We start from the raw sequence: 26,319 nt of genomic DNA, 5'->3' as shown, positions 1-26,319 counted from the left end.
GGGCCAATTGGGGCGGCGGGAAGCAGCGCGGGCAAGGGATGTGCTGGCTTTGGCTTCCCGCCGCCCCCATTGGCCCGGGACGGCGAACGGCGGCCAGTGGGGGCTGCTGCGATCGGCCGAACCTGCTGCGTCAGCAGGTAAATAAACTGGCCCGGCCCGCCAGGGTGCTTACCCTGGCGAGCCAGGTGCCAAACGTTGCCAACCCCTGCATTAAAAGAAAGTTGCGGTGTCAGACATAAATGACAGTGCTTCTGAGGTCTACAACAAATTTTCTTTTCTAAGTCAAAGGATTAAAAAAAAAAAAGAGAGGTAATTCTTCCAGGTCATAATTAGAAATTCAGTTTGCAGGTGTCCATGACTATAGGGCATCTGAGTGCCTTATGAGGGAAAAAAAAAATATCTAGCAACTAGAATTCCATTGAAATAAAGGTTGCATGACTGTGAATTTAAGAGAAAAGAAAAAACAAATTCAGAGCCATTCTCAGAGAACTTCCACTCCTTATGCCATAGCTTTAAATAATGGTATAAAGGAGTACTGCTGAGTCTTTTTCTTTTCTTTTCTTTTCTTTTCTTTCTTTCTTTCTTTCTTTCTTTTTTTAAGAATAACACCGAAAAGCTGCTTTGTATCCAAGGGAACAGTATTCCAGAGTAGCAGTCTCTCAGTGGGGAAAGTATATTCTCTAAGAGTACAATATGACTAAGAATTTCAACATACAGCTTACCTGTGGACACAGGACAGAGGGAAACAAATGCTCCCACGTTTGACCTGTGTTCTTTAAGACTTGATATGAAGTATTAGTCATAAGATACTGAAGCAGTCTTGGTGACCTCATCCAGAGATGGGGAAAATACCCCACTATTTGCTGGTCTGGCTGAAAATGAAGCTACTCTTTGGCCTTATAATTCACCCTCATTTATCCCAGCAAGTTTAGGTCTTATTACTTGTGGGCTGTCTTCTGTGGTGTGTTTTTTTTTTTTTTTTTTTTTTTTTAATTCATTATACAAATAGTAAAACTGGAGAGCTAAATAGGGTTTAACTAGAGCCGGGCAAATAACTAAATGTTACAATAATGTTTATTTAAATAAAAAATTGAATTAGATTCAGTTGTTACTCTTTTGTGTTAGTGTTCTATGAAATTTTTTTTTTTTTTTTTTTACTGGTGAAAAGCTCATGGTACAGAATATTTGCAGGAATAAAAATGTGACTTTATGAAATGGAATATCTGCAATGGAAACCATTTGTTAAGAGTTATACTTAGTCAGGGAACAGAGACATACCAATCAAACTAACAAACACAGCTCTGAATTTCAATATCAAACATAAATAATTGCTTGAGAGCAATTATTATTGGTAGAAATTATTTGTCAAAAATAAAACTCAGACTGATAAACTGCTCACAAACAAATTGAGGACGAAGACTAACTTCATTTAATAAATCATTTGTTCTGTTCTAATTTTAGTACTAAGGGGAGTTTGTCAGCAGCTTTAGGATTTTTTAGTAGAGATGATGATTTCAGTGAATTTTGAGCAAAAACTTAAATCTGCTATAGAAGTTAATGTTTCTGGTTTTCATTAACACTACACAATGTTTACCAAATCTTGCTAATATTTTTTTATTTTCCAGAAGCAGCAGTAGATAGACAGATCACCTTTCCTTTATCTCCAGCTCATAGTATTGAAATGGAAAGAAATGGAAAACCAACACTGGTTGAATTGAATGAAGAAATGCAGAACATGGATGTAGAGGAATCACAATGTGAGTTTAAAATGGTTATTTCCCTCCGGAAACTATTATATGAAAAATCTTCAGAGATCACATTGGAACGTCTATGTAAATATTTTCAAGTAATTAAAATTAAAAAAAAATGCACATCCTTTACGTTTATGCTGGTCAACCCTATTCAGTACATTTGGCAGTTGCTCCTTTCAGTGGAGACTATACTTCTCTGTTGAAAGCAAAAATTAACTGGTGGCGACTTTGATTTTGGTATTGTTAAATCAAGATTTTATTTTAATTTAGAAATTATGCTATAGATCATTTTAGCAGCTGTCAAGTCTTCCACTGCAACATGGTTTTAAGTGTTGCTTGAGTTAGTTAGTTTTCAAGGAAAGTGACTTTTTTTCATTGTATATCTTATTTTCCTTAGTTTTAGCATCAATGCCTTCAAAACTTAAAATATCCAGTTAAAAATTCCTAGCTAGTCACACTAACTTTACAGCCTTATCAAACTCACTCAATCCTTTCCTCATCTAGCTCATTACAGCAGCTTTCCCCCCAAAACTTGTGAGAGAAAGTGTCTGGAAGGATATCAAATTAGATCTGTGTAGGGGTGACTAGTGCCTAGAAGTAAGTGTTGGGACTGAATAAGTGTCAAAAAAAACAAACTTCTGTCACTTACTCCTTCAAGCTAAGTCTTACTTTCCTTCTTTCTTTGCTTCATGTGGTGACAAGGTTTTCAAAGAGAAAACCAGGATACTATTGCAAGGTGTGTTTGAGATAAGGGAAAAGTTTTGGAAAGGAGGGTGTGGGTGGTGGGGAGGAGGCAGGCACAGAGGTGGGCAGATTAGAATTTCAGTACATGGAAGGAGAGAAAAAGATTCTGAAGTTTGTCCTATTCTCTCCTTATCCATCTACCCACCCCTCATTCCCTTTACCTGCTGTCCCGTCCTTTTGAAAATTGAGGTTTGTTTATTAAATCAGGATGGGAGAAAATATTTACCTCTGTACTTGTCTCCTTGCTATTTCTCCCAGCCCATCATTCTATTTTCTGTGTGAATTCTGATGTCCTGCTTCAATTTTTCAATCACCTCTCATTCATTACTTATTTCTTGCTGTCTTCCGCCTGTTTTCAGTTTCTAACTTTCTGTGTTTTCCTTGCCTTTTTTGTGTTCTCTACATACTCCTGCCTCATTTTTCCTTCCTATCCCCACTCATTTGTTTACAAATATGCTAATTGTTATTGCCAATCCCTCAACCCATATCATCAGCTGCCTCACTTTCTTCTCCCACTGCCATTTATTGGAAGCCTGGTGTGCTCTCCTCCTTAACTCTTGTCTCATTTCCTCACTTTGCCAAGGAAGATGGGCTGGGGGGGAAATGTAGGGAATATGAGTGAATCTAACTGGGGATGCTTCTCAACCTGAGACATTGTCTTCTGTGGCTTTAGGCAACACAGAATTCTTGATCCTCTGAGAACTCATCTGAGATATTCCATCTGTGCTAGTATGCTACTGCCTGCAGGCCTCTAGAAGCTGTGAGTTAGTGAGCTGGAACAGCACCAGTTGCTGTTTTGTTTGAGACAGAGTAGGTAAGCTCAGACAGCAAGGTGGGTTAGTGGGAGGAAGCCCCTACTTTACAGTCAAGATTTTCAAGCATCAGTTTTGGGACATTGTTGGTAAGTGACACAGGATTTTTTTTTTAAGTTAGTTATAAATTGGTCCTTTATACTTTAAATGTACCTCTGACTGCATTTAATATAACCATTATTTGGGTGTAATAAGGACTGATTCATGTTTAAAAGTACATCACAGTTTCACTTTTATAATTTCACAAGAATGGAAAGTACCATTGCAATATTCTTGTCACCTCTGATCTGATTGTTTCAATAAACATCAAGGGTTTTTTATGGCCTTGCTTGTGGCTGATACTGGTATTTTCAGCCTCAACTGGTAAAAATAAAATATTCTATACTCTTATATGAAGCAGCAATTAGGATACAACTCAGATTACATATGATTACCTCTTTTAAAATAGTTTTACACTTCAGGTGGTGGTAAAATGTGTAAAAAACTTAGTAATTGCAGTTGTTATTTATACTGAGACCCCACTTGAATGTCCCAATAAGGTGCAAAGTGCCCTATTGTGCGAGGTGCTATACAAATGCTTACAAATATGTGGTTTTTCCCTAAGAATTGACAGTCTCTCAACTTCATTGTATAAAAATGCTTGCATCAGTCTTCTCTGAAGCTCTTCTGTTTCATTGCTAATATCCGCTTTTGTTGCCATTCTTTTTTTCCAAAGTTTATTTGTAATATGACAACTGAAAAATGAGGATTTGCAATGCAGATGTTGACTGACTCTAACTTTCAAACATGGTTTTAGTATTTTAGAGCCCTGTGCAGATACCAAATTTATATCCGCGGATGTGGATATCCACAGATCTAAAGTGGATATCCGAGTAGCTGCAAGGGTCTACCAGGAATAGCAGCAGCGAAAGCAGCCGCACATCTGGCTGCCGCTTGTAGGAGCCAGCGTTCTGCATGGGCAGTAACTCCGGCATGACTCAACGGACCCCAGTCCCGCTCACTGGGGTGAGCACCAGGCTCAGTGGCTTGCATGCTCCCAGACTAGCGTGCCCAGGGACAGCTGCTGCTGAGCCTGGTGCCCACCCCAGTGTGCGGGGCTGGGAGCAGTTCAGCCATGCCAGAGGAGCTACCTGTGCAGAGCGCTGGCTCCTGCAAGCGGCAGATGGACTTGCGGCTGCTTTTGCTGCTGCCATTCCCAGTAGAGCCCTGCAGCTCCTCGGATATCCAGGGATATAAATTTGGTATCTGTGCAGGGCTCTTAAGTATTTGCATTGGAGTGATCCCATCTGCCTCATTTAAATTGACATTTTCATCTGCTGCCAATGAAATCTAACATGAGCTTTTTTTTTTTTTTTTAAACTAGGACCTGTGATAGTTGTGGCTCAAACCACTCTATCAGTTCACCATTCTACAGGCCATAAACTTGTGCAGAATTTTGATGTTCTTTCCAGAGCATCAGCTGTGTTATATGTACAGTATATCTGAAAACTGTACTTTTTTGAGAACTTTCTGAAAATTAAAAGTACATAATTTGACTAGAACATAGCTTAGTTATTTCTTAAATAGGTGTCAGCTCACGTATCTTACAGTCTAAATTGAAGTTTAATATATATCCATTTAATTTATGAAAACGAATAACTTATTTTGTAACCTAACCTTATTTGATGAGGCCATATCCATGCTACTTAAATCATGTTGTGTTTTTTAAGGTCTACGGTTGTGTCCATTTTTAGAGGATCATAAAGAAGACATACTATGTGGTCCAGTATGGCTGGCTACTGGACTGGATCTGTCAGGACATGCTGGAATGTTGACATTAACAAGTCCAAAGCTTGTTAAAGGTAAATTAATTTATTACCTTATCTCTCTAAAGTGTGCATTACTAGAGTATACCCAATACTTCTGAGTCGAGCGATCTTGGTTAGGATTTATCAGATTAATTCCCCATAAAACCACGTTAATTATGGACCACTTACACCATATAAATCCATGTTTAAATGCCTGTTCTTTAATGCCTAGAATTTATACTGAATTATGAAAAAATACTTAACTCAGGTGGTTGTGAATTTTAGCCATCAAATTAAAATCTCTTCAATTTGATATAGTACCGATGTAGAAGCTCTTTCCTCTTTTTGTTTTTTCCAGGTATGGCTGGGGGCAAGTACCGTTCATTTTTAATCCATGTTAAAGCAGTGAATGACAGAGGAACAGAAGAAATTTGTAATGGTGGAATCCGCCCTGTTGTAAGGATGCCATCTCTAAAACCTCAAAGTAGTAAAGGGAATTCCCTTGCTTCATTGTTGGCCAAAGTTGCAGCAGGCAAGGTATTGAATAATTAACATAGTTGCAGCTATATTTTATGTATATTAAAGCTTCAGAATCAGTTGTATAAACTCCCATTTTGGAAATGAAAGGTCTCTTATACGGTTACCATAAGAGACTTAAAACAAATCCTAGTGAAGTTTTGATTAACTATATAAGTTTTATACCTACCAGAACTGTAGTTTAGGGTCTTGTTTTTCTAGCAAGAGGTGTGATGATAACTATTAAACAGTAAAAGATCCATTCTCTCACTCAAGTCTTCTAGGCCTCCCATTGTTCTTAGAACTCTCTCTGTATCTAAGTGCACCAGCAGTATACCTCCTTAAATCCCTTCTTTGCTGAAGCCTACCTATAATCCAGTGGAGTTTAAAAAAAAAAAAAAAAAATACATACCCCAACACTTTTTTATATAAAAAAAATCCTACATTAAAAGAATGTTATTAAGGCTACAAAGTCAAGCACTAAAAATATAAGAAACACCAGAATTTAGGTTGCCTGCACAACCTTTTTTGAGCTCCCTTGTGCCTGCATTATGATAGTCTTTAGTTACATGATCACATACTATATTTTCCTAACTTGACTTTGCAACCTTAAACAAAAATCCTATATTAAAACAACCTTATTTGCCTAGATTAAAAAAAAAAAGCAAAAAATATTTCATCGTGTTGACCCATATTGACACTCACAAGGGTCATCAGCAGGCTAGGAACCTTTAGATCCACCACACAGTCCTCTGCCTCTTGAACTGATGGACTAACTGATAGGTTGTCATCCTTCATTTAGATCAGCACTAGAGAGGGGTAGGACACTTTGCCAGTGGGTTTCACAGATTTGCTGACAGCAGAGGTCTGGTGAGTTTCAGGAATCTTGGAGCCAATTCCAAGCTTTGGAGGGGAGTGTTCTATAGTGGGCACAGACTCTTCTGCCCATTCCCCTCTAAACATCACCCCTTTCTGTTCCATACCCTCTAGCTTGTTCCTGTCTTCCCTGTCCCTGATGCCTTGTCATAGTTCCATGCTCCTCATCTAGCCAGCCCCAATTTCTAGTTCTTGGGTTTCTCTTCCCAGTCTACTTGCCCATATAGTCCCAGTTCCTCTCCCTATGACTCCTTAACTGATCTGTCGGTCTCTCCTCCACCCTGCCCACATTCCTGGTTCCCATGTGCTCCTTGGCCAGTATCTCCCCCCAACCTCTGCTCCTTATCCCAGATTTGGCAGGTCAAAGTCATTCTCCCTGGTTCCCAGTCAGCCAGTCTTTCTCTCCTAACTGCAAATCCCAGTCCCGTCCCAATTTCCTCCTCCCCTTTCCCTGTCACAGCGTCCATTCCCTCTCCTCATGGCTTTTTGTCCCAGCTTATTCTGCCTTTACCCCTTTGCAGGTCAGGCTCTTGTTCCCTCTGTGTTTGAATTAGGTAGCTTCATTGTCCATGCTGCCAGGCCATGGAGAGCACAGTAGAGACAGATCTGCATGCTGTCAGTTCAAGTGTCCAGACCTGGCACAGCCAGCCCAAGTTCAGAGCTGCATTTGCAGGGAAAGTCTGCCTTAGCCCTTGGCTGAAGCGGGGATTTTCACAGAGACAGCGAGAGTCAGAAGGCCATTCCTTTACAAATTTCAAGCCCCTGCTCCAAAGCATGAAGGCACTAGAGCTTGACAAAGAAGGGGATGCTAAAATTAAACATAGGGGGAAAAACAACATATTCTTCCCTCATCTCATTCTCAGGAAACAGCTGAACAGTCTTGGCTAAATTTTTCAAAAAAACTCACCCTGAAGCACACACCTAACATGGAAAACTTCAACACAAATGGTTGAAGTTTGGCAGTTATAAGCAGTTGACAATGGTATCATAGAATCATAGAATATCAGGGTTGGAAGGGACCTCAAGAGGTCATCTAGTCCAACCCCCTGCTCAAAGCAGGACCAATTCCCAACTAAATCATCCCAGCCAGGGCTTTGTCAAGCCGGGCCTTAAAAACCTCCAAGGAAGGAGACTCCACCACCTCCCTAGGTAACGCATTCCAGTGCTTCACCACCCTCCTAGTGAAATAGTGTTTCCTAATATCCAACCTGGACCTCCCCCACTGCAACTTGAGACCATTGCTCCTTGTTCTGTCATCTGCCACCACTGAGAACAGCCGAGCTCCATCCTCTTTGGAACCCCCCTTCAGGTAGTTGAAGGCTGCTATCAAATCCCCCCTCATTCTTCTCTTCTGGAGACTAAACAATCCCAGTTCCCTCAGCCTCTCCTCATAAGTCATGTGCTCCAGACCCCTAATCATTTTTGTTGCCCTCCGCTGGACTCTTTCCAATTTTTCCATCCTTCTTGTAGTGTGGGGCCCAAAACTGGACACAGTATTCCAGATGAGGCCTCACCAATGTCGAATAAAGGGGAACGATCACGTTCCTCGATCTGCTGGCAATGCCCCTACTTATACAGCCCAAAATGCCGTTAGCCTTCTTGGCAACAAGAGCACACTGTTGACTCATATCCAGCTTCTCGTCCACTGTGACCCCTAGGTCCTTTTCTGCAGAACTGCTACCTAGCCATTCGGTCCCTAGTCTGTAGCAGTGCATGGGATTCTTCTGTCCTAGTGCAGGACTGTGCACTTATCCTTGTTGAACCTCATCAGGTTTTTTTTGGCCCAATCCTCTAATTTGTCTAGGTCCCTCTGTATCCGATCTCTACCCTCTAGTGTATCTACCACGCCTCCTAGTTTAGTGTCATCTGCAAACTTGCTGAGAGTGCAGTCCACACCATCTTCCAGATCATTAATAAAGATATTAAACAAAACCGACCCTTGGGGCACTCCGCTTGAAACCGACTGCCAACTAGACATGGAGCCATTGATCACTACCCGTTGAGCCCGACGATCTAGCCAGCTTTCTATCCACCTTACAGTCCATTCATCCAGCCCATACTTCTTTAACTTGGCGGCAAGAATACTGTGGGAGACCGTATCAAAAGCTTTGCTAAAGTCAAGGAATAACACATCCACTGCTTTCCCCTCATCCACAGAGCCAGTTATCTCATCATAGAAGGCAATTAGGTTAGTCAGGCACGACTTCCCCTTGGTGAATCCATGCTGACTGTTCCTCATCACTTTCCTCTCCTCTAAGTGTTTCATAATTGATTCCTTAAGGACCTGTTCCATGATTTTTCCAGGGACTGAGGTGAGGCTGACTGGCCTGTAGTTCCCCGGATCCTCCTTCTTCCCTTTTTTAAAGATGGGCACTACATTAGCCTTTTTCCAGTCATCCGGGACCTCCCCCGATCGCCATGAGTTTTCAAAAATAATGGCTAATGGCTCTGCAATCTCATCCGCCAACTCCTTTAGCACCCTCGGATGCAGCGCATCCAGCCCCATGGACTTGTGCACGTCCAGTTTTTCTAAATAGTCCCGAACCACTTCTTTCTCCACATAGGGCTGGTCACCTTCTCCCCATATTGTGCTGCCCAGTGCAGCAGTCTGGGAGCTGACCTTGTTCGTGAAGACAGAGGCAAAAAAAGCATTGAGTACATTAGCTTTTTCCACATCCTTGGTCACTAGGTTGCCTCCCTCATTCAGTAAGGGGCCCACACTTTCCTTGACTTTCTTCTTGTTGCTAACATTCCTGAAGAAACCCTTCTTGTTACTCTTAACATCTCTTGCTAGCTGCAACTCCAAGTGTGATTTGGCCTTCCTGATTTCATTCCTGCATGCCTGAGCAATAGTTTTATACTCCTCCCTGGTCATTTGTCCAATCTTCCACTTCTTGTAAGCTTCTTTTTTGCGTTTAAGATCAGCAAGGATTTCACTGTTTAGCCAAGCTGGTTGCCTGCCATATTTACTATTCTTTCTACACATTGGGATGGTTTGTTCCTGCAACCGCAATAAGGATTCTTTAAAATACAGCCAGCTCTCCTGGACCCCTTTGCCCTTCATGTTATTCTCCCAGGGGATCCTGCCCATCTGTTCCCTGAGGGAGTCAAAGTCTGCTTTTCTGAAGTCCAGGGTCCGTATTCTGCTGCTCTCCTTTCTTCCTTCTGTCAGGATCCTGAACTCGACCATCTCATGGTCATTGCCTCCCAGGTTCCCATCCACTTTTGCTTCCCCTACTAATTCTTCCCTGTTTGTGAGCAGCAGGTCAAGAAAAGCTCTGCCCCTAGTTGGTTCCTCCAGCACTTGCACCAGGAAATTGTCCCCTACACTTTCCAAAAACTTCCTGGATTGTCTGTGCACCGCTGTATTGCTCTCCCAGCAGATATCAGGGTGATTAAAGTCTCCCATGAGAACCAGGGCCTGCGATCTAGCAACTTCTGCTAGTTGCCAGAAGAGAGCCTCATCCACCTGGTCTGGTGGTCTATAGCAAACTCCAACCACGACATCACCCTTGTTGCTCACACTTCTCAACTTTATCCAGAGACTCTCAGGTTTTTCTGCAGTTTCATACCGGATGTCTGAGCAGTCATACTCCTCTCTTACATACAACGCAACTCCCCCACCTTTTCTGCCCTGCCTGTCCTTCCTGAACAGTTTATATCCATCCATGACAGTACTCCAGTCATGTGAGTTATCCTACCAAGTCTGTTATTCCAATCACATCATAGTTCCCTGACTGTGCCAGGACTTCCAGTTCTCCCTGCTTGTTTCCCATGCTTCTTGCATTTGTGTATAGGCACTTAAGATAACTCATCGATCGTCCCTCTTTCTCAGCATGAGACAGGAGTCCTCCCCTCTTGCGCTCTCCTGCTTGTGCTTCCTCCCAGGATCCCATTTCCCCACTTACCTCAGGGCTTTGGTCTCCTTCCCCCGGTGAACCTAGTTTAAAGCCCTCCTCACTAGGTTAGCCAGCCTGCTGGCGAAGATGCTCTTCCCTCTCTTCGTTAGGTGGAGCCCATCTCTGCCTAGCACTCCTCCTTCTTGGGACACCATCCCATGGTCGAAGAATCCAAAGCCTTCTCTCCGACACCACCTGCGTAGCCATTCATTGACTTCCACGATTCGACGGTCTCTACCCAGGCCTTTTCCTTGCACAGGGAGGATGGACGAGAACACCACTTGCGCCTCAAACTCCTTTATCCTTCTTCCCAGAGCCACATAGTCTGCAGTGATCCGCTCAAGGTCATTCTTGGCAGTATCATTGGTGCCCACGTGGAGAAGCAGGAAGGGGTAGCGATCCGAGGGCTTGATGAGTCTTGGCAGTCTCTCCGTCACATCGTGTATCCTAGCTCCTGGCAAGCAGCAGACCTCTCGGTTTTCCCGGTCGGGGCGGCAGATAGATGACTCAGTCCCCCTGAGGAGGGAGTCCCCGACCACCACCACCCTCCTCCTCCTCTTGGGAGTGGTGGTCGTGGAACCCCCATCCCTAGGACAGTGCATCTTTTGCCTTCCAATCGGTGGAGTCTCCTTCTGCTCCCTTCCCTCAGATGGGTCATCTAGTCCACTCTCCGCATTAGTACCTGTGGAGAGAACATGGAAACGATTGCTCACCTGTATCTCCATTGCTGGTGCATGGACGCTCCTCTTTCTCCTTCTGGAGGTCACATGCTGCCAAACCTCTTCACAATCCTTCTGTCCCTGCTGTGCCTGCTCTGAATCTTCAGAACATTGTGGCCGTAGAAGCGTCTCCTGACGTCTGTCCAGGAAATCTTCATTTTCCCTTATGCAACGCAGTGTTGATACTCGTTTCTCCAGCCCTCGAACCTTCTCTTCCAATATGGAGACCAGCTTGCACTTTGTACAGACAAAGTTGCTTCTGTCCTGTGGAAGAAAGACAAACATGGCACAACCTGTGCAGGTTACAACAGCTGATCGCTCACCTTCCATATCCCTGTCCTCTTAAGAGCTTCCTTGGCTGTTGCAGGAACTACTCAGAGAAACCTGCAGATGAAAGCCTCAGTGAGCTCTCTCCAGGCGAACTCCCAGGCAAACGCCCTCTGTTAGCCTCTGCTGTTCGCCGCTCAGCTGGTTCGCTGTTGACTGCCCTTATATACCAGTCAGGCCCACTCAAGGCCCACCAACACAGCCCCCCTAATGCAGCACTTAGCGTACCTCCTCTCGGACAGCTCCCAGGCAAACTCCCTCTGTTAGCCTCTGCTCTTCGCCGCTCACAATGGGAAGTTTCAGGCAGATTTAATAATAGCAAGGCTATCAGCTCCACCTATAATATATAATAAAATTGCTCTGAGATCTGACCAGCTTCTCATATTTTGTTCTTGAAGTATTCCATCTGTCTGAACTGTTGTCTAGCTAAGATTTTTTGGGTGGGGGCGAACCATTGTCAGTCTTAGTGCCAATTACATGGATGGCCATCAGTAAATAAACTACCTGAAATTACCCCTCAACTTTTACCCCAACAAAGCAGTTAAAATAAGCTAGAAATCTTCTTTTGGTTCCCAAGCTGAAACATTCCATGATCACCAGCAGGGCTTTTTCAAGTGGGGTTTTTTACTTTTGGAATTTATTCCTCTTTATAGTCTGTCACACCTTGAGTCTGGGGATCTTTAGGGCACAAATGAAACTTGTTTAGCTTAGTTTTTAGCTTCAAAAAAAACCAGAATACGCTCAATGTCTACATGGTACCATTAACAAGTAATAAATATTTCTGATTTTAAATTACACAGCACTTTCATCTGAACAAGATGCATAAATGAAGGAATCATGAGTGCTGTAACTCTTGAAACCAATGATTTTTTTTTTTTTTCTTTCTGACCTGTCAGGAAAAGTCATCCAATAAAATTGAAGCCAGCAATTCTTCAAGAAAATCAGACAATCTGCGAGGGTGTGACTTACTTCAAGAGGTCTCTGTAACTATTCGAAGATTTAAAAAAACTTCTGTTTCAAAGGAAAGGTTAGTCTCTCTGTAAACATGTTTTATTTACATGTTTAGGTTTTTAACTTCATTATTTATGACATTTCATAATCTGAAAGTTGGTATTTGTTGCTAAATTTAATTGACAGGAAAATGATTTAAAAATGTAAAATGGTCATATATGGATCTTAAATCTTCATACTATGTGAACTGCAATGGGATATCAAAATATTGTTTTCACTTAAAGAATGCCATAAATGTGTATGATTAGACATATTCTGGTAGTGAGAAATTTTTCTGGCCTTCAAATGCAAATGTAGCTAGCAGGGATTTGTGTTGCACTGCTGTAAACTAGAGCATTGAAATGAATCAGACTTCACTTTTTGAGGAAAAATCTTTCCCCATTCTTAGCTTATAGGTTGCCTAGTTTTTAAACAAAACTTAGCACTAAGTATCAGTTTTACTTGAACAGTTCAACTTTTTTTTTGTTACTAATCTCTTCTTCTTTAGAGTTCAACGCTGTGCCATGTTACAGTTTTCAGAGTTCCATGAAAAACTTCTTAACACACTTTGCAAAAAGACAGATGATGGTCTGACCACAGAACATGCTCAAAGCCTTGTGTTAGATACCTTGTGTTGGCTGGCAGGAGTGCAATCAAATGGACCTGGCAGGTAGAAGAGATATTTCAATTAACTGCATGTAGTTACTCTTCAATATCAAATTTCCTAAATATAAAAGCTTATATAATTCTCCAAAGTACTATTTTTTTTTTCTTTTTCAGCTCAAAGGATGGAAATGAGAGCCTACTTTCTAAAACACGTAAATGTCTTTCTGATATAATACGTGTGTGCTTCTTTGAAGCAGGGCGGAGCATAGCCCACAAATGTGCACGATTTCTAGCACTATGCATAAGGTTGGTGATTTATTTTTAAGTTTGTGTAATACATGTTCTGAGGCTAATTCTATTTAAAGTTTACTTGTTTTTGTTATTCCTTGTAGTTAAATGTGCAAAATAATTTGATACGGTGGGAGTTAGAAAAGTTAAGTTAATATACTAGCCATTCACCTGGGAATACATATGCTCAAATATGTTTAGGAGGGAAGTGAGAGCCTCTCTCAACTAATTTTAGTTTCCCCGATGGAAAAACGTTTACAACAAACTCCTTAGAATATTTGATGCAATGGTATCATAATGCTTAGGGATTACAAGAAGAATGAAATATGAACTTTCATAGAGCATTTGTTTTTTTGCTAGTAATGGCAAATGTGACCCAAGTCAGCAGGGGTTTGGATCTGTTCTTCTGAAGGCTTTGCTTGACAATATATCTTTTCTACCTGCTGCTGCAACTGGTGGTATGTATAAAATATCTTTGCTGTCATAGGCATATTGCATACCTATATTAGATATGTTTTCCCTCACTTCTGTTTGATAGAAGAACAAGTTCTATTTGATTAGTATGAATTGCTTTTTGCCAAGTCTGTGAAATACCCATTTATTAATGTTCCATTTCAAAAGCGTGCCTCTTCTGTTTAAATTAGTTTAGAGACCTGATTTTTATAATGTTGTTTTCTAAAGCAGAATGTCTAGTGTTACCAACAAGGGTTTGATTTAATAAGTAGAGAGACCTCAGGATCATTTAGCTTGATTGGATTTATTTAGATAACTAGTTAATTAGACAGCACATAAGAGTACAGTTACCACAGTCTGAGAACCAATCCTACATCCAGTGACAAGTAGCTTGCACTCTTTGATAGGTTCATGGGTCAACAGGCTCCCCTTGTCACTGTAAAATTAATTTTAGTGACACTCATTTAATTACAAGCAAAAAAGCTGTAAGCAAAGTATAAAAATGTAAGAACGTCCATGCTGGGTCAGACCAAAGGTCCACCTAGCCCAGTATCCTGTCTTTCAACAGTGGCCAATGCCAGGTACCCTTGAGGGGATGAACAGAACAGGTAATCAAGTGATCCATCCCCTGTCCCCCATTCCTAGCTTCTGGCAAACAGAGGCTAGGGACACCGTCCCTGCCCATCCTGGCTAATAGCCATTCATGGACCTATCCTCCATTAATTTATCTAGTGCTTTTGTGAACCCTGTTATAGTCTTGGCCTTCACAACATCCTCTGTCAAGGAGTTCTACAGGTTGACTGTGCATTGTGTGAATAAATACTTCCTTTTATTTGTTTTAAACCTGCTGCCTATTAATTTCATTTGGTGGCCCCTTGTTCTTGTGTTATGAGAAGGAGTAAATAATACTTTACTTTCTCCACACCAGTCATGATTTTATAGGCCTCTATCATATCCCCCCCGCTAGCCCCTCCTTAGTCGTCTCTTTTCCAAGCTGAAAAGTCCCAGTCTTATTAATCTCTCCTCATACGGCAGCTGTTCCATACCCCTAATCATTTTTGTTTCCCTTTTCTGAACCTTTTCCAAGTCCAATATATCTTTTTTTGAGATGGGGCGACCACATCTCCACGCAGTATTCAAGTTGTGGGTGTACCATGGATTTATATAAAGGCAATATGATATTTTCTGTCTTCTTATCAATCCCTTTCTTTAATGAGTCCCAACATTCTGCTTGCTTTTTTGACTGCTGCTGCACATTGAGTGGATGTTTTCAGAGAACTATCCACAATGACTCCAAGATCTCTTTCTTGAGAGGTAACAGCTAATTTAGACCCCATCATTTTATATGTATAGTTAGGATTATGTTTTCCAATGTGCATTACTTTGCATTTATCAACATTGAATTTCATCTGCCATTTAGTTGCCCAGTCACCCAGTTTTGAGAGATCATTTTGTAGCTCTTCTCAGTCTGCCTGGGTCTTAACTATCTTGAGTAGTTTTGTATCATCTGCAAATTTTGCCACCTCACTGTTTACCTCTTTCTCCAGATCATTTATGAATGTTAAATAGGACTGGGCCCAGAACAGACCCCTGGGGGACACCACTATTTATGTCTTTCCATTCTGTAAACTGACCATTTATTTCTACCCTTTGTTTTAATCAGTTACCAATACACGAGAGAACCTTCCCTCTTATCCCATACTTTGCTTAAGAGCCTTTGGTGAGGGACCTCATCAAAGACTTTCTGAAAGTCTAAATACACTATACCCACTGGATCCCCCTTTTCCATATGCTTGTTGACCCCCCTCAAAGAATTCTAGTAGATTGGTGGGGCATGATTTCCCTTTACAAAAACCATGTTGACTATTCCCCAACAATTTATGTTCATCTACGTGTTTGACAATTTTGTTCTTTACTATAGTTTCAACCAGTTTGTCTGGTACTGAAGTCAGGCTTACCAGCCTATAATAGCCTGGGTCACCTCTTGAGCCCTTTTTAAAAATTGGCATCCCATTAGCTATCCTCCAGTCACTTGGTACAGAAGCTGATTTAAATGATAGGTTACAGACTACAGTTAGTAGTCCTTCAGTTTCACATTTGAGTTCCTTTAGAAGTCTTGGGTGAATACCATCTGGTCCTGGTGAGTTATTACTGTTTAGTTTATCAATTTGTTCCAAAACCTCCTCTAATGACACTTCAATCTGGGACAGTTCCTCAGATTTGTCACCTAAAAAGAATGCTCAGGTTTGGGAATATCCCTCTCATCCTCAACCATGAAGACTGATGCAAAAAATTCATATAGTTTCTCCGCAATGGCCTTACTGTCCTTGAGTGCTCCTTTAGCATCTCTATCGTCCAGTGGTCCCCACTGGTTGTTTAGCAGGCTTCCTGCTTTTGATGTACTTAAATTTGTTTTTGCTATTACTTTTTGAGTCTTTGGCTAGCTGTACTTCAAATTCTTTTTTGGCCTTCCTAATTATATTTTTACACTTCATTTGCCAGAGTTTACGCTTCTTTCTATTTTCCTCACTAGGATTTAACTTCCACTTTTTAAAGAATGCCTTTTTGCCTCACCACTACTTTTACTTTGTTTTTTAGCCACAGTGGCTCTTACTATGTTTTTTAATTTGGGGTATACATTTAAGTTGAGCCTCCTATTATGGTGTCTTTAAAGAGTTTCCATGCAGCTTGCAGGGATTTTACTTTTGGTGCTGCTCCTTGCACCGAATGCACACATACGCCACCTGCCCATAGGCAGGTAATCATACATGCTGCATTGGGTGCAATAAACTGGGTAGCCCCCACTCTGTTGCTGGACTACTGCCTACATTCTCTTTTTGCTCCTGCAGCTGGTTCCTTTGTTGTTGCTTTGTTTTTATCAGGGGAGGTTTTTAAGCTTAAGTTTCAGGAGTGTTAAGTATATGTAACACCACCCAGCCCCCTCACAACTCCCCCCGCAAAACTCCTGTTAGCCGTTCTTGTTCGCTAGCTTCTTTGGTTGCTTAGGAGCGGGCTTTTTAAAGCCTTGGTCTTCCTGAGTAGCCCCGCCCCCTAGTTAAGGGTTGATGGGTGCTAAAGGGCTTAGGGATCAAAGTCTCGTTAAGAAGCTCTCAGCCTTGCCTAGCAGGCCGCTAGGCTCAGCACCCACACGGTCCGCACACGGTCCCCCAAACAGACCACATGGTATATTTCAGTCTAGGAGCAAGCACACCACAACAAACACAAACACACACACAACAGACAACAAACTTACCCCAAGGGTCACGTAACCTCCTCCTTCACCTGGAGAAGTCACTCACGAAACTCCCCTGTTAGCTGCTCCTGTCTATCTAACACTAATTTCGTTAAAATTACATAACTAGCAAATAAAGCATGTGTTAGAATTTTTGCTTTTTAGCCAGATATCTTAAGTGGCAAAGTAGAATTACTGCAGTAACTGTAACTATTTGTAACAAAATCAAAGCCTTAAAGGTTACTTGTATCCAAGTATATAAGATAAAAATGTCAGTCTTCATCATGTGTTAACTGATTTAGATTTTCCTTTGCTTTTTTCATACAGTTGCCAAGCTGTATGACATGAGTTACTTTTCTAGTTGCTGAGGTAACAGACATTCGAAAATAGAGGTATCAGGATTGCTAATGTAGGAAAAATGCATTGGATTGCATGGAATTAGGTTAATGTAATATACATAAAGTTTCATGAAACCTTCCAAAAAACAAAATCTAGCATTTGATTTTCCAATAACTTAACCTTCTTGACCAAGTTAGAGTTGTCAAGAAACATAGTTCTTAAAGTAAAAAACTGAAACAACCCCCCCCCCCCAAATATACTTAATGCTTTGTGTGCTGAAACAGCATTATCTTTAATAACTGTAGCTGGCTTGCTCGCTACAGTTTAAACAGTACTCTTAAGGATGAATCATACACACCTTCTAGTTGCAGAACACGAGCATAAATCATGTACGCATTAGAAAGAGACAGCATTGATATATAGTGCTGCTACGTAAATAAAACATGGTTATATGTTTCTCTCTCCTGATATCCTGAATATATAGTTTTTCTAATTATAACACACTATACAATTAATAATGATATATATATATATATATATATATATATATATATATATAAGTCTCATATGTTGTATATATCGTATATATTATATACTATACTAATATATATCTCATTATTAATTGTATAGTATGCCATAATTAGAAAAACTGAGCAACTGTTATACAAAAAAAGAAAAGGGTCAGTTGCATCAAATGTTAATTTTCTACATCTGTGAATGAATGAACATTAATGTGATTTTTTTTTTTTAATGCAATGTTAGCCATATTTCTGTTGAACTGAAATTTCTGTTCCCTTCTTTAGGATCTGTGTACTGGTATTTTGTATTGCTGAATTATGTGAAGGATGAAGATTTGGCAGGATGCAGTACAGCTTGTGCATCCTTGCTAACTGCTGTGTCCAGACAGTTGCAGGACCGGCTAACACCCATGGAAGCTTTACTTCAAACAAGGTATTGAGAGGAAAATACGTAGTTGTATGCACATTTTCTTGTAAGCATGCTGTTTACTCAAATTTAAAAAAAATGTTTATCATTTTGAATGATCTTCTTAGACGCTGTCAAGTAACATTGTTTCTTTCCATAGTTTGTAGTACTGGTACAAGTATGATCTGGCTCTTTTTCTTCTGATCTTAATTTTTGTATGTGTTATTGAAAAGTTGAAACGAACATGGCTGTTCAACAGATTCATTTTGCAATATTTTGTTTTATGAGCAAGCATTGGTTAACACAGCTCTGTGAAATGTTATTTAACTGGTGCAGAGACAAGAAGGGAATTAGTAATTGTCTCTGTTTAAAGTGTTCAAATACAAATATATGTTGTGTGATATTTTTTGCAATGCATCTGTTCACCAACATTTCTCAAACAGACCAAAGGATTTCCTATTTTGAGTATGTGAAAGGAATCCAATGCTTTGGCTTGACAGAATTAGACTTTTACTTTTTCTAATTTCAACAGTAATATCAATTGTTTATTTTTAAGCATTTTTAAAGATTTTTACTATTGACATTTTCACAGTTGAGGGAAATTGGAGTGGGGTCAGACAACAATTAGACATTCAGATTCAAAAAGTTAAAACTTTATAATCGTTCATGCAAATTGTCAACATTGCTTGTCCAAATATGCAGAGTAAATCCCTTTAAACTCGAAGTTCCCAAGCATCATTTTTCCCCCCTTTTCCGATCTATAAATTTCAATTATTGATGGAAATATTTTTTCATCTGTATGTGTGTATGGTGAAATCAATGTTTTCTGACATTTACTGATGAAAAAATTTAATCCTTCCAGCCTAAATATACTGCTGTAAATTGAGGAGTGCACAGGACCCTACAAATTCTTGCAGTTTATTGCTGAGTCCACCATATTTTCCTGGTACCAAAGGACAAATTCCAGGTCTAAAAACCTGGACTAACTCCCTGTAAAAATGAGTCCATGTATAAATTAAATAGCAATACTATTCCAGGCTGTGGTGGTGATTGGTCTGTTTAGTGCAAGAGCTCTATCTGGTCAACTTCTGGAGAGTGTGGGAGGGATATCAAGGAAACTGGTGTTGACAATTCCGTAGGTTGCACTTTCCTGTACCCCATTCCGGTGCTATGGAGCACTGTACTGTTGGAGGTGCTTCTTGCAGATTGTGACAATTGTTGTTTGTTTTGCCACTATGTTAGTCAAGCTTATTAAAAATGTGAAGGGTCTGAATAGAGGAGGAATTAGAGAGGATCTTGAGTCTCTAGATGGAAATCTATATATCCCGCAGGCTGGCACTTAAAGGGATATAACCTCGAAATCTGGTCAGTTAAGACTGAATTAGTTTCAGGCATTATACCTACATCTGTGTTCCCACCAACATTTTTTCCCGCATTGAATGAAATTGACTGGACAGTATTTTGTGTGCAGTGTAATTGTAGCCGTGTCAGTCCCAGGATATTAGAGACACAAGGTGGGTAAGGTAATATCTTTTATTGGACCAACTTTTATTGGTGAGAGACTACAAGCTAAAGAAGAGCTCTGTGTTCTTCCAAAGCTTGTCTCCTTTACCAATAAAAGATGTTTGCGATCTTGGGATGCATAAGGCGAGGTATTTCTAGTAGGGACAGGGAGGTGCTGCTTCCGTTATACAAGGCGCTGGTGAGACCTCACTTGGAGTACTGTGTGCAGTTCTGGTCTCCTATGTTTAAAAAGGATGAACTCAAACTGGAACGGGTACAGAGAAGGGCCACTAGGATGATCCGAGGAATGGAAAACCTTTCCTATGAAAGGAGACTCGAGGAGCTTGGTTTGTTTAGCCTAACCAAAAGAAGGCTGAGGGGGGATATGATTGCTCTCTTTAAATATATCAAAGGGATAAATACCAGGGAGGGAGAGGAATTATTTCAGCTCAGTGCTAATGTGGACACGAGAACGAATGGATATAAACTGGCCGTGGGGAAATTTAGGCTTGAAATTAGACGAAGGTTTCTAACCGTCAGAGGGGTGAAATTTTGGAACAGCCTTCCAAGGGAAACGGTGGGGGCGAAAGACCTCTCTGGCTTCAAGATTAGGCTAGATAAGTTTATGGAGGGAATGGTTTGATGGGTTAACATGATTTTAGTCAATTAGGCAATAACAGCCATCGCTGGTAAAATGAGGGTCTGGCTAGAGAATCTTGCCTGTATGCTCGGGGTTCTGCTGATCGCCATATTTGGGGTCGGGAAGGAATTTTCCTCCAGGGTAGATTGGCAGTGGCCCTGGAGGTTTTTCGCCTTCCTCCGCAGCATAGGGCAGGGGTCGCAAGCTGGAAGATTCTCTGCAACTTGAAGTCTTTAGATCACGATCTGGAGACTTCAACAGCAGAGTTAAGGGAAAGTGGGGGGGTCAGCTTTTGTGGCCTGCATCATGCGGGAGGTCAGACTAGATGACCATATTGGTCCCTTCTGACCCTAAAGTCTATGTTACCTCACCCACCTTGTCTCTCTAGACAGTATTTTGTCAAAGAAAGTAAATTGGAAAATCAGAAAAATATTTTTCTTTCAATATTAGATATTAACTTGTAACAAAAGGAGGTAAAATATTAATACAATGACTTCTTTAGTTTGACACTGTCACTTTTAAGGTTCCAGACTCTCATTCAATCTGGTAGTTGAGCTGTTCCTTAGAAGCAGGCTATGTTCTTAATCAGTGCTTACAAACGTTCTATTACCATGGTTTAACAGGAGCTGGGAGGGGGCATTGAAACATCAGTTTTCTTTTCTTGTCACCTCAACATCAAACTACTGTAATGTATGATACTTGGGGCTCCATCTGGAGATTAAAGTTACAGAAGAACCTGACTGCATGTCAGGCAGAGCTTCATGAAGAGAGCTCGATGTTGGGTGAAAAACAAGATCCACTTCAGTGTAGGTTTAAACCGTGTCTTTTAGCCTGCATTTTGCATGTTTTAAGACAATGCTATTATCACCTATGAATTACATCTACACGAAAAACAGCTAAGGCAAGAAAGATAATTGATCAAGTTACCTCTCCTGGGGACAGGGCAACTCTTGTCAAATCTCTGATCGCCGCTGTGTTCTTCCCCTCTGTCTTCTCTACTTTCTTGTTGTAAATCACCTTTCTTTTATCTCTTATTCCATACTTTGCACAGACTCAGCTTATCCAGTAACCTCATCTGTGTACCTATCTATTCTAATCCCCCCCTCCCCACTAAAACATTCTCATGCATAAACCCCAGTAACTCACCTAAACTAATATGTTTTTGCTTATCCCACTAAAACTTACTTTTATCATATATGACTTACTTATGTCATCTATTCTCTGCTATCATCATCTCTGGCTTAATCTAGTTGTTTTTATTTTATTACTCTGTTTTTGTGGCTTTGGGTTTTTACTGGTTAGCTTGTTTTATTAGGAGGGGCTGGAGGGCACCTGAAATTGTTAAAAATTCTTTCATGACGCTCTGCTTTACCCTGCTCTTTACTCAGACCAAGGTTTTTTGCAAATAAACCACACAAACCATGTTACATGGTTTGCACAACTCTGAAGCTGTTTCAGCTACATTCTGAAATGCCGCGTTAGCAAAGACGCATACAAAAGCAAAAATTCCTTCATGTTTTCTTAACTATAATATTCATTTCTTTAACATTAGTGAGTGTATATATATATTTGACTAAAACAAGTCATTACACAGCTTTCTAACACCATGCTAGTGATGCTCTGTGATCTGTGCATGCTGCCTGTTAGTTTCCAATCAGTGTTTAAGGTATCGGTTTTAGCCTAGAAAACCTTAGATGTCCAGGGACCCTGTTACCTGAGACCATCTCGCTTCCTTTCCAATGCCTCTGCAGTTGAGATGAGCTAAGGAACACCAGCAGAAACATCTTTCTCATCACGTCTACAGATATCAGAGCTTTCGTTATGAGCTGTTACTCTGCTCCTTGGCATTCCCAGTGTGGCTTTACCTATTAATCAAGGCAAACTTGCTGCCTTTTTCTGCTGTTGAGATTTCACACCCATGATGTACCATTCTCGTGTTATAAAATGTGTATAAAACAAAACCGCTTATATATTTAAAAAATCAGAAAATGAGGTTTTTCCTATTGACTTATTTGTAGAATGCTGCATGTTTACAAAGGTAAAGATGAATGTAATGGTATTTAGTTAAATTCAACAAAATATGAAATGTCATCTTTGTAGTCTTCTAGGAGTCCCTTCAAATTACTGAGGTTAATGTGCTTGCACGGTCTCCCCTTCTCCCACACTCTCTTAAGTAATTGAAGTCAAATCATCATCAGGAAAAAGGTAGCATGTGTGATGTGTAGTCACATTCTTTTTTTTATAAATAAGATGACAACCACTGGTAGATTTCCCCCCCCCCCCCCCTATGGAGCATTTTATGGAGTATATGTTTGATATTATTCATAGTCTCTACAACTTCTGTGTCCTATTTTTTTCTCATCACCACCATCAGTTGGTATAATACTTGGTAATCATGTGGAAGCAGGTGTTCATTTAAATTAATGCTTAGCTTCCTATTGTCTGTGAGTGAGCAGATACACTTTTGGTGACTAGCTACTGCCATGGGAAAAAGCCACATGAGTAAATGCTTGAGAAGGGATAGTTCAAGTGATGTACAACTATGAAGTGGGGATGGTTACTTATCCCCCTTGAGCTGCCAATGAATGTATATGGGGGAGGGAGGGAGAGAGAGACAGAGACCAATGACAGTATCACACAGGTAGCCATCAACTGTCAGCTCAACCCTACTTCAGCTGAACCTTGCATGATCTGTTAAACATCTCCAATATCTCCAAAGTACTCCAGACTGTCTCTTCATTTCCACTGTCACTGCTGTACTGCTGCTTTGATCCTCTGAATGACTCAACATTGCCTAGGATTAGATCAGAGTTTTGTCAAATACACTTAAACATCATGTGGTCTTTAGTTCTGGGGTGTCTCCTTTCCCCAAGCATTAGAAAGTACCAAATGATATTTTAAAACATTTCACATATGTAGCCACAACATAATGCTCTTGTCAGGAGATGCAGCTTTTTTTGTTCCCATGCTACACCTGTTGTTGACTACTTTTTCCATTAGGCAAATCAGTGCAATGACTTTATCAATGCTAGCATCATCCCAAAGAAAAAAGACTTGTGCCATTGTAAAAGGACCTCATGATGTCATCTTTGATAGCAAACAGTCTGTCCATGCAAAGCATGGTGGTCTGACTTTTGGGGCTGTGTGGAACAGTACATGTAGAGACCGTGGATGACAGTATGATGATCATATCCATACTAAACATGTTGAACTTTCTATCTCCTTCATTACCACCTACTTCATGTGGTGAAACTCTCCGAGCACAGACTGGTCAGTTTGTTCAGTAATGGGCAGCAATGAAACTTATAAGAATCATGTCAATTTCAGTCAACAGTTGCCAGGGTTCCAGAGTTTCTGGCATGGCAGAGATGCTGTGCTGACTGCCTTGGAATCAGGGATGCTGGTGCTTCCAGAATTCATGGGCAGTCTGTGAAGGCTGGAAGTCTCGAGGGTCCCTAGACCTGGGGCAATCCCTGTGATGGGGTGCCCCACAGCTGTGGACCCTGGAAGCCTGACCCAGGACTTCCAGACTCCCAGGCCAACTGATTCCCTGAGTTTGCCCAACTCTTGGGGTAGTGGGCTGCAAGAGTTGGGAAGCCCGAGGGTCCTCAGCTCCTTTGCAGTCTGTATGGCAGCACTGTCCCAAAATTGTGGACTCTGGGGTTCAGGCTCAAAGGTAAACCTCTAAGTGGGCTGCTGAGGAGCTAGGCAGGCGAGCTGGCAGGCAAGTTTTGAAACCTCACCTAGGTACTATTGGAATATTAGTTAAAATCAACGTGTTTCTGCACAATGTTTAGCTTTCAATGAATTGCTATTTTTTTGATGAAAACCTGCTCCATCAGAACATTTCCAACCAACAGAGAGATGCAGGGCATGCTGAAAACACCGTCTTTGTGGAAGACTGATTGGCTTTGGGTTTTGGGAGAAAAGTGGTATATCTTTACCAGCTGGCTGAGTTAAAGCAGTAATCTAATGTGTGGGTGTTTGTAAACTGCTATGCTGCTGGGTGGCTATTGGGCATATGAATTGTAATTCTTAAGGGTCTATGGCTTTCTTATGTTTGAGAATATTTTCAAGACAATATTGTATTAAGTCTTAGAGACTGTTCTAATGACAGTTGCTTAGTCAAGATAGTAGGCTGTCCACCAGTGTGTGCCAATTTAGAGGATTTTGGTGAAATATGAATAATTGGTAATCTCAAAGATCCATTCATTAAATGAAAGGCATGTGAGTTTTAGTCCATTGAAATAATACAACCAAGATCCTAAATGAACTACTTGGCTTTTTGTCTCTTTGTGAGTCTATGCATTTGCAATAATTTATAGTTACAGCTTGGTGTCTGAAGAAGTGTTCAACTGTCTTATTCTGTTTGCAGATATGGATTATATAGTTCACCTTTTGATCCAGTTCTCTTTGATTTGGAAATGAGTGGCTCTTCCTGTAAGAATGTATACAACAGCAGCATTGGTGTACAATCAGATGAAATTGATTTATCTGATGTTCTTTCAGGTATGCACACTTTAAAAATTATACTTGGTCTGAAACTTTTTAAAATAGTAACTCTTAAGAACAATATCTCCCCCCCTCCCCCTTATCGGTTTACTAAGCATTTAGTATTGTAGTCTTGAAGTGACTCTGTATTTTAACCTTTGATTAGATTTGTGAAAGTGTAAAACATTATCTTCTGAGAAGTGAAAAGCACATATCTGTCTCTGAAAGTGACATGCCTCAGCTTGTTTGCATGACTTTTTAAAAATAATTGCTTTCATGCATAGAGTCTGGTGACATAGATGTTCATGACTCCTATGCTTTTTAGGTAGACACTTGTTTTGGTGCTTTTTCAAATGTGGAGCCCAGGCATTACATGACACTGATTAATTTGTGTGTGATGCATCATTATGAAAACCCTCTGTTGCTCAGGCATATATTTTTTAATTTGTTTGTTTCATCCATACATTTGTGGTTGGTATTTCCTTCTCACTAAACCCTCAGTTTCCTTTTTCCCCTTTCATCTCAAAACCGTGGTGTTTTTTGTTTTTTTTAAATGCCTCCTATGCTTCTAGCAATGAGTTGTTCCCACTACAGCCTGTTGTCATTAAAAGTGCATTCACCAATCCAGAGGAAATCCAGCTTGGCGTCACAAGCTTTTAGAGCTGCCTCTCAGCTCAATATGAAAACTCTGGTGCTGGTCATCCACACCCTGTCTTCAGTCATGCAATTCCCTAAAGATGGAACAGTCTGACTTGACTGAGCCTGACTCCCCTCTTAAACACCTTTCCCCCAAAAGACAAGTATGAAGGTCAAGCATCGAGAGAGATTTAGATGGGTTAAAAAACCCCAAGAGGCTTTATTTTTGTCAACTCTATCAAAAAGCACAGTCTCCAAGGAAAGAACACTGGAATGGAATACTAGGGAGGTGGTGGAATCTCCTTCCTTAGAGGTGTTGAAGGCCTGGCTTGACAAAGGCCTTGCTGGGATGATTTAGTTGGGGTTGGTCCTGCTTTGAGCAGGGGGTTCGACTAGATGACCTCCTGAGGTCTCTTCCAACCCTAACCTTCTATGATTCTATGAATACTAAATATCTAAGAAGTCAAGACACTTAATGGATAGCAGTCCTGAAGATGATGAATTGACATCCTTCCTGCCCACCCCTTCCTGATTTTTGTCTCTGACTACTCTGGAAAGTTGATTAACATGTATTATTTGTCCCCATCACTGGAATAAATTATACCTGGAGGAAGCTAATTTTACTCCAGTTAGAGGTCTCTCACCCCTCAGTCTAGAAGGGAGTTAGGGATTGAGGTGGGATTATCTTTTCTTGTTTCTGATGAACTTGACAAATTTACACTTTGCCTGCAACATGGCAAAGGGATCAATCAGTAGTCTGCCATAAACTTAATGAAACTGAGAATT

General features: G+C 40.8%; 1 protein-coding gene across 1 annotated transcript in view; it reads left to right on the top strand.

Annotated features, from left to right (window-relative positions):
- BIRC6 (baculoviral IAP repeat containing 6) overlaps positions 1–26,319 on the top strand; it is a 330,062-nt gene that overhangs the window by 60,171 nt on the left and 243,572 nt on the right. The window contains 9 exon segments of the mRNA XM_024194786.2: positions 1,626–1,757; positions 5,017–5,148; positions 5,453–5,631; positions 12,328–12,458; positions 12,930–13,091; positions 13,202–13,333; positions 13,676–13,773; positions 18,143–18,290; positions 24,782–24,915. Coding sequence (XP_024050554.2) covers positions 1,626–1,757; positions 5,017–5,148; positions 5,453–5,631; positions 12,328–12,458; positions 12,930–13,091; positions 13,202–13,333; positions 13,676–13,773; positions 18,143–18,290; positions 24,782–24,915 — 1,248 coding nt within the window.

This window comes from Terrapene carolina, unplaced genomic scaffold (assembly GCF_002925995.2).
Source record: "Terrapene carolina triunguis isolate 2854851 unplaced genomic scaffold, T_m_triunguis-2.0 Scaffold85, whole genome shotgun sequence".
In the NCBI taxonomy this organism is placed as follows: domain Eukaryota; kingdom Metazoa; phylum Chordata; order Testudines; family Emydidae; genus Terrapene; species Terrapene triunguis.
Note: the sequence above shows the minus strand (reverse complement) of the source record. Positions and strands in the feature narration are given on the sequence as shown.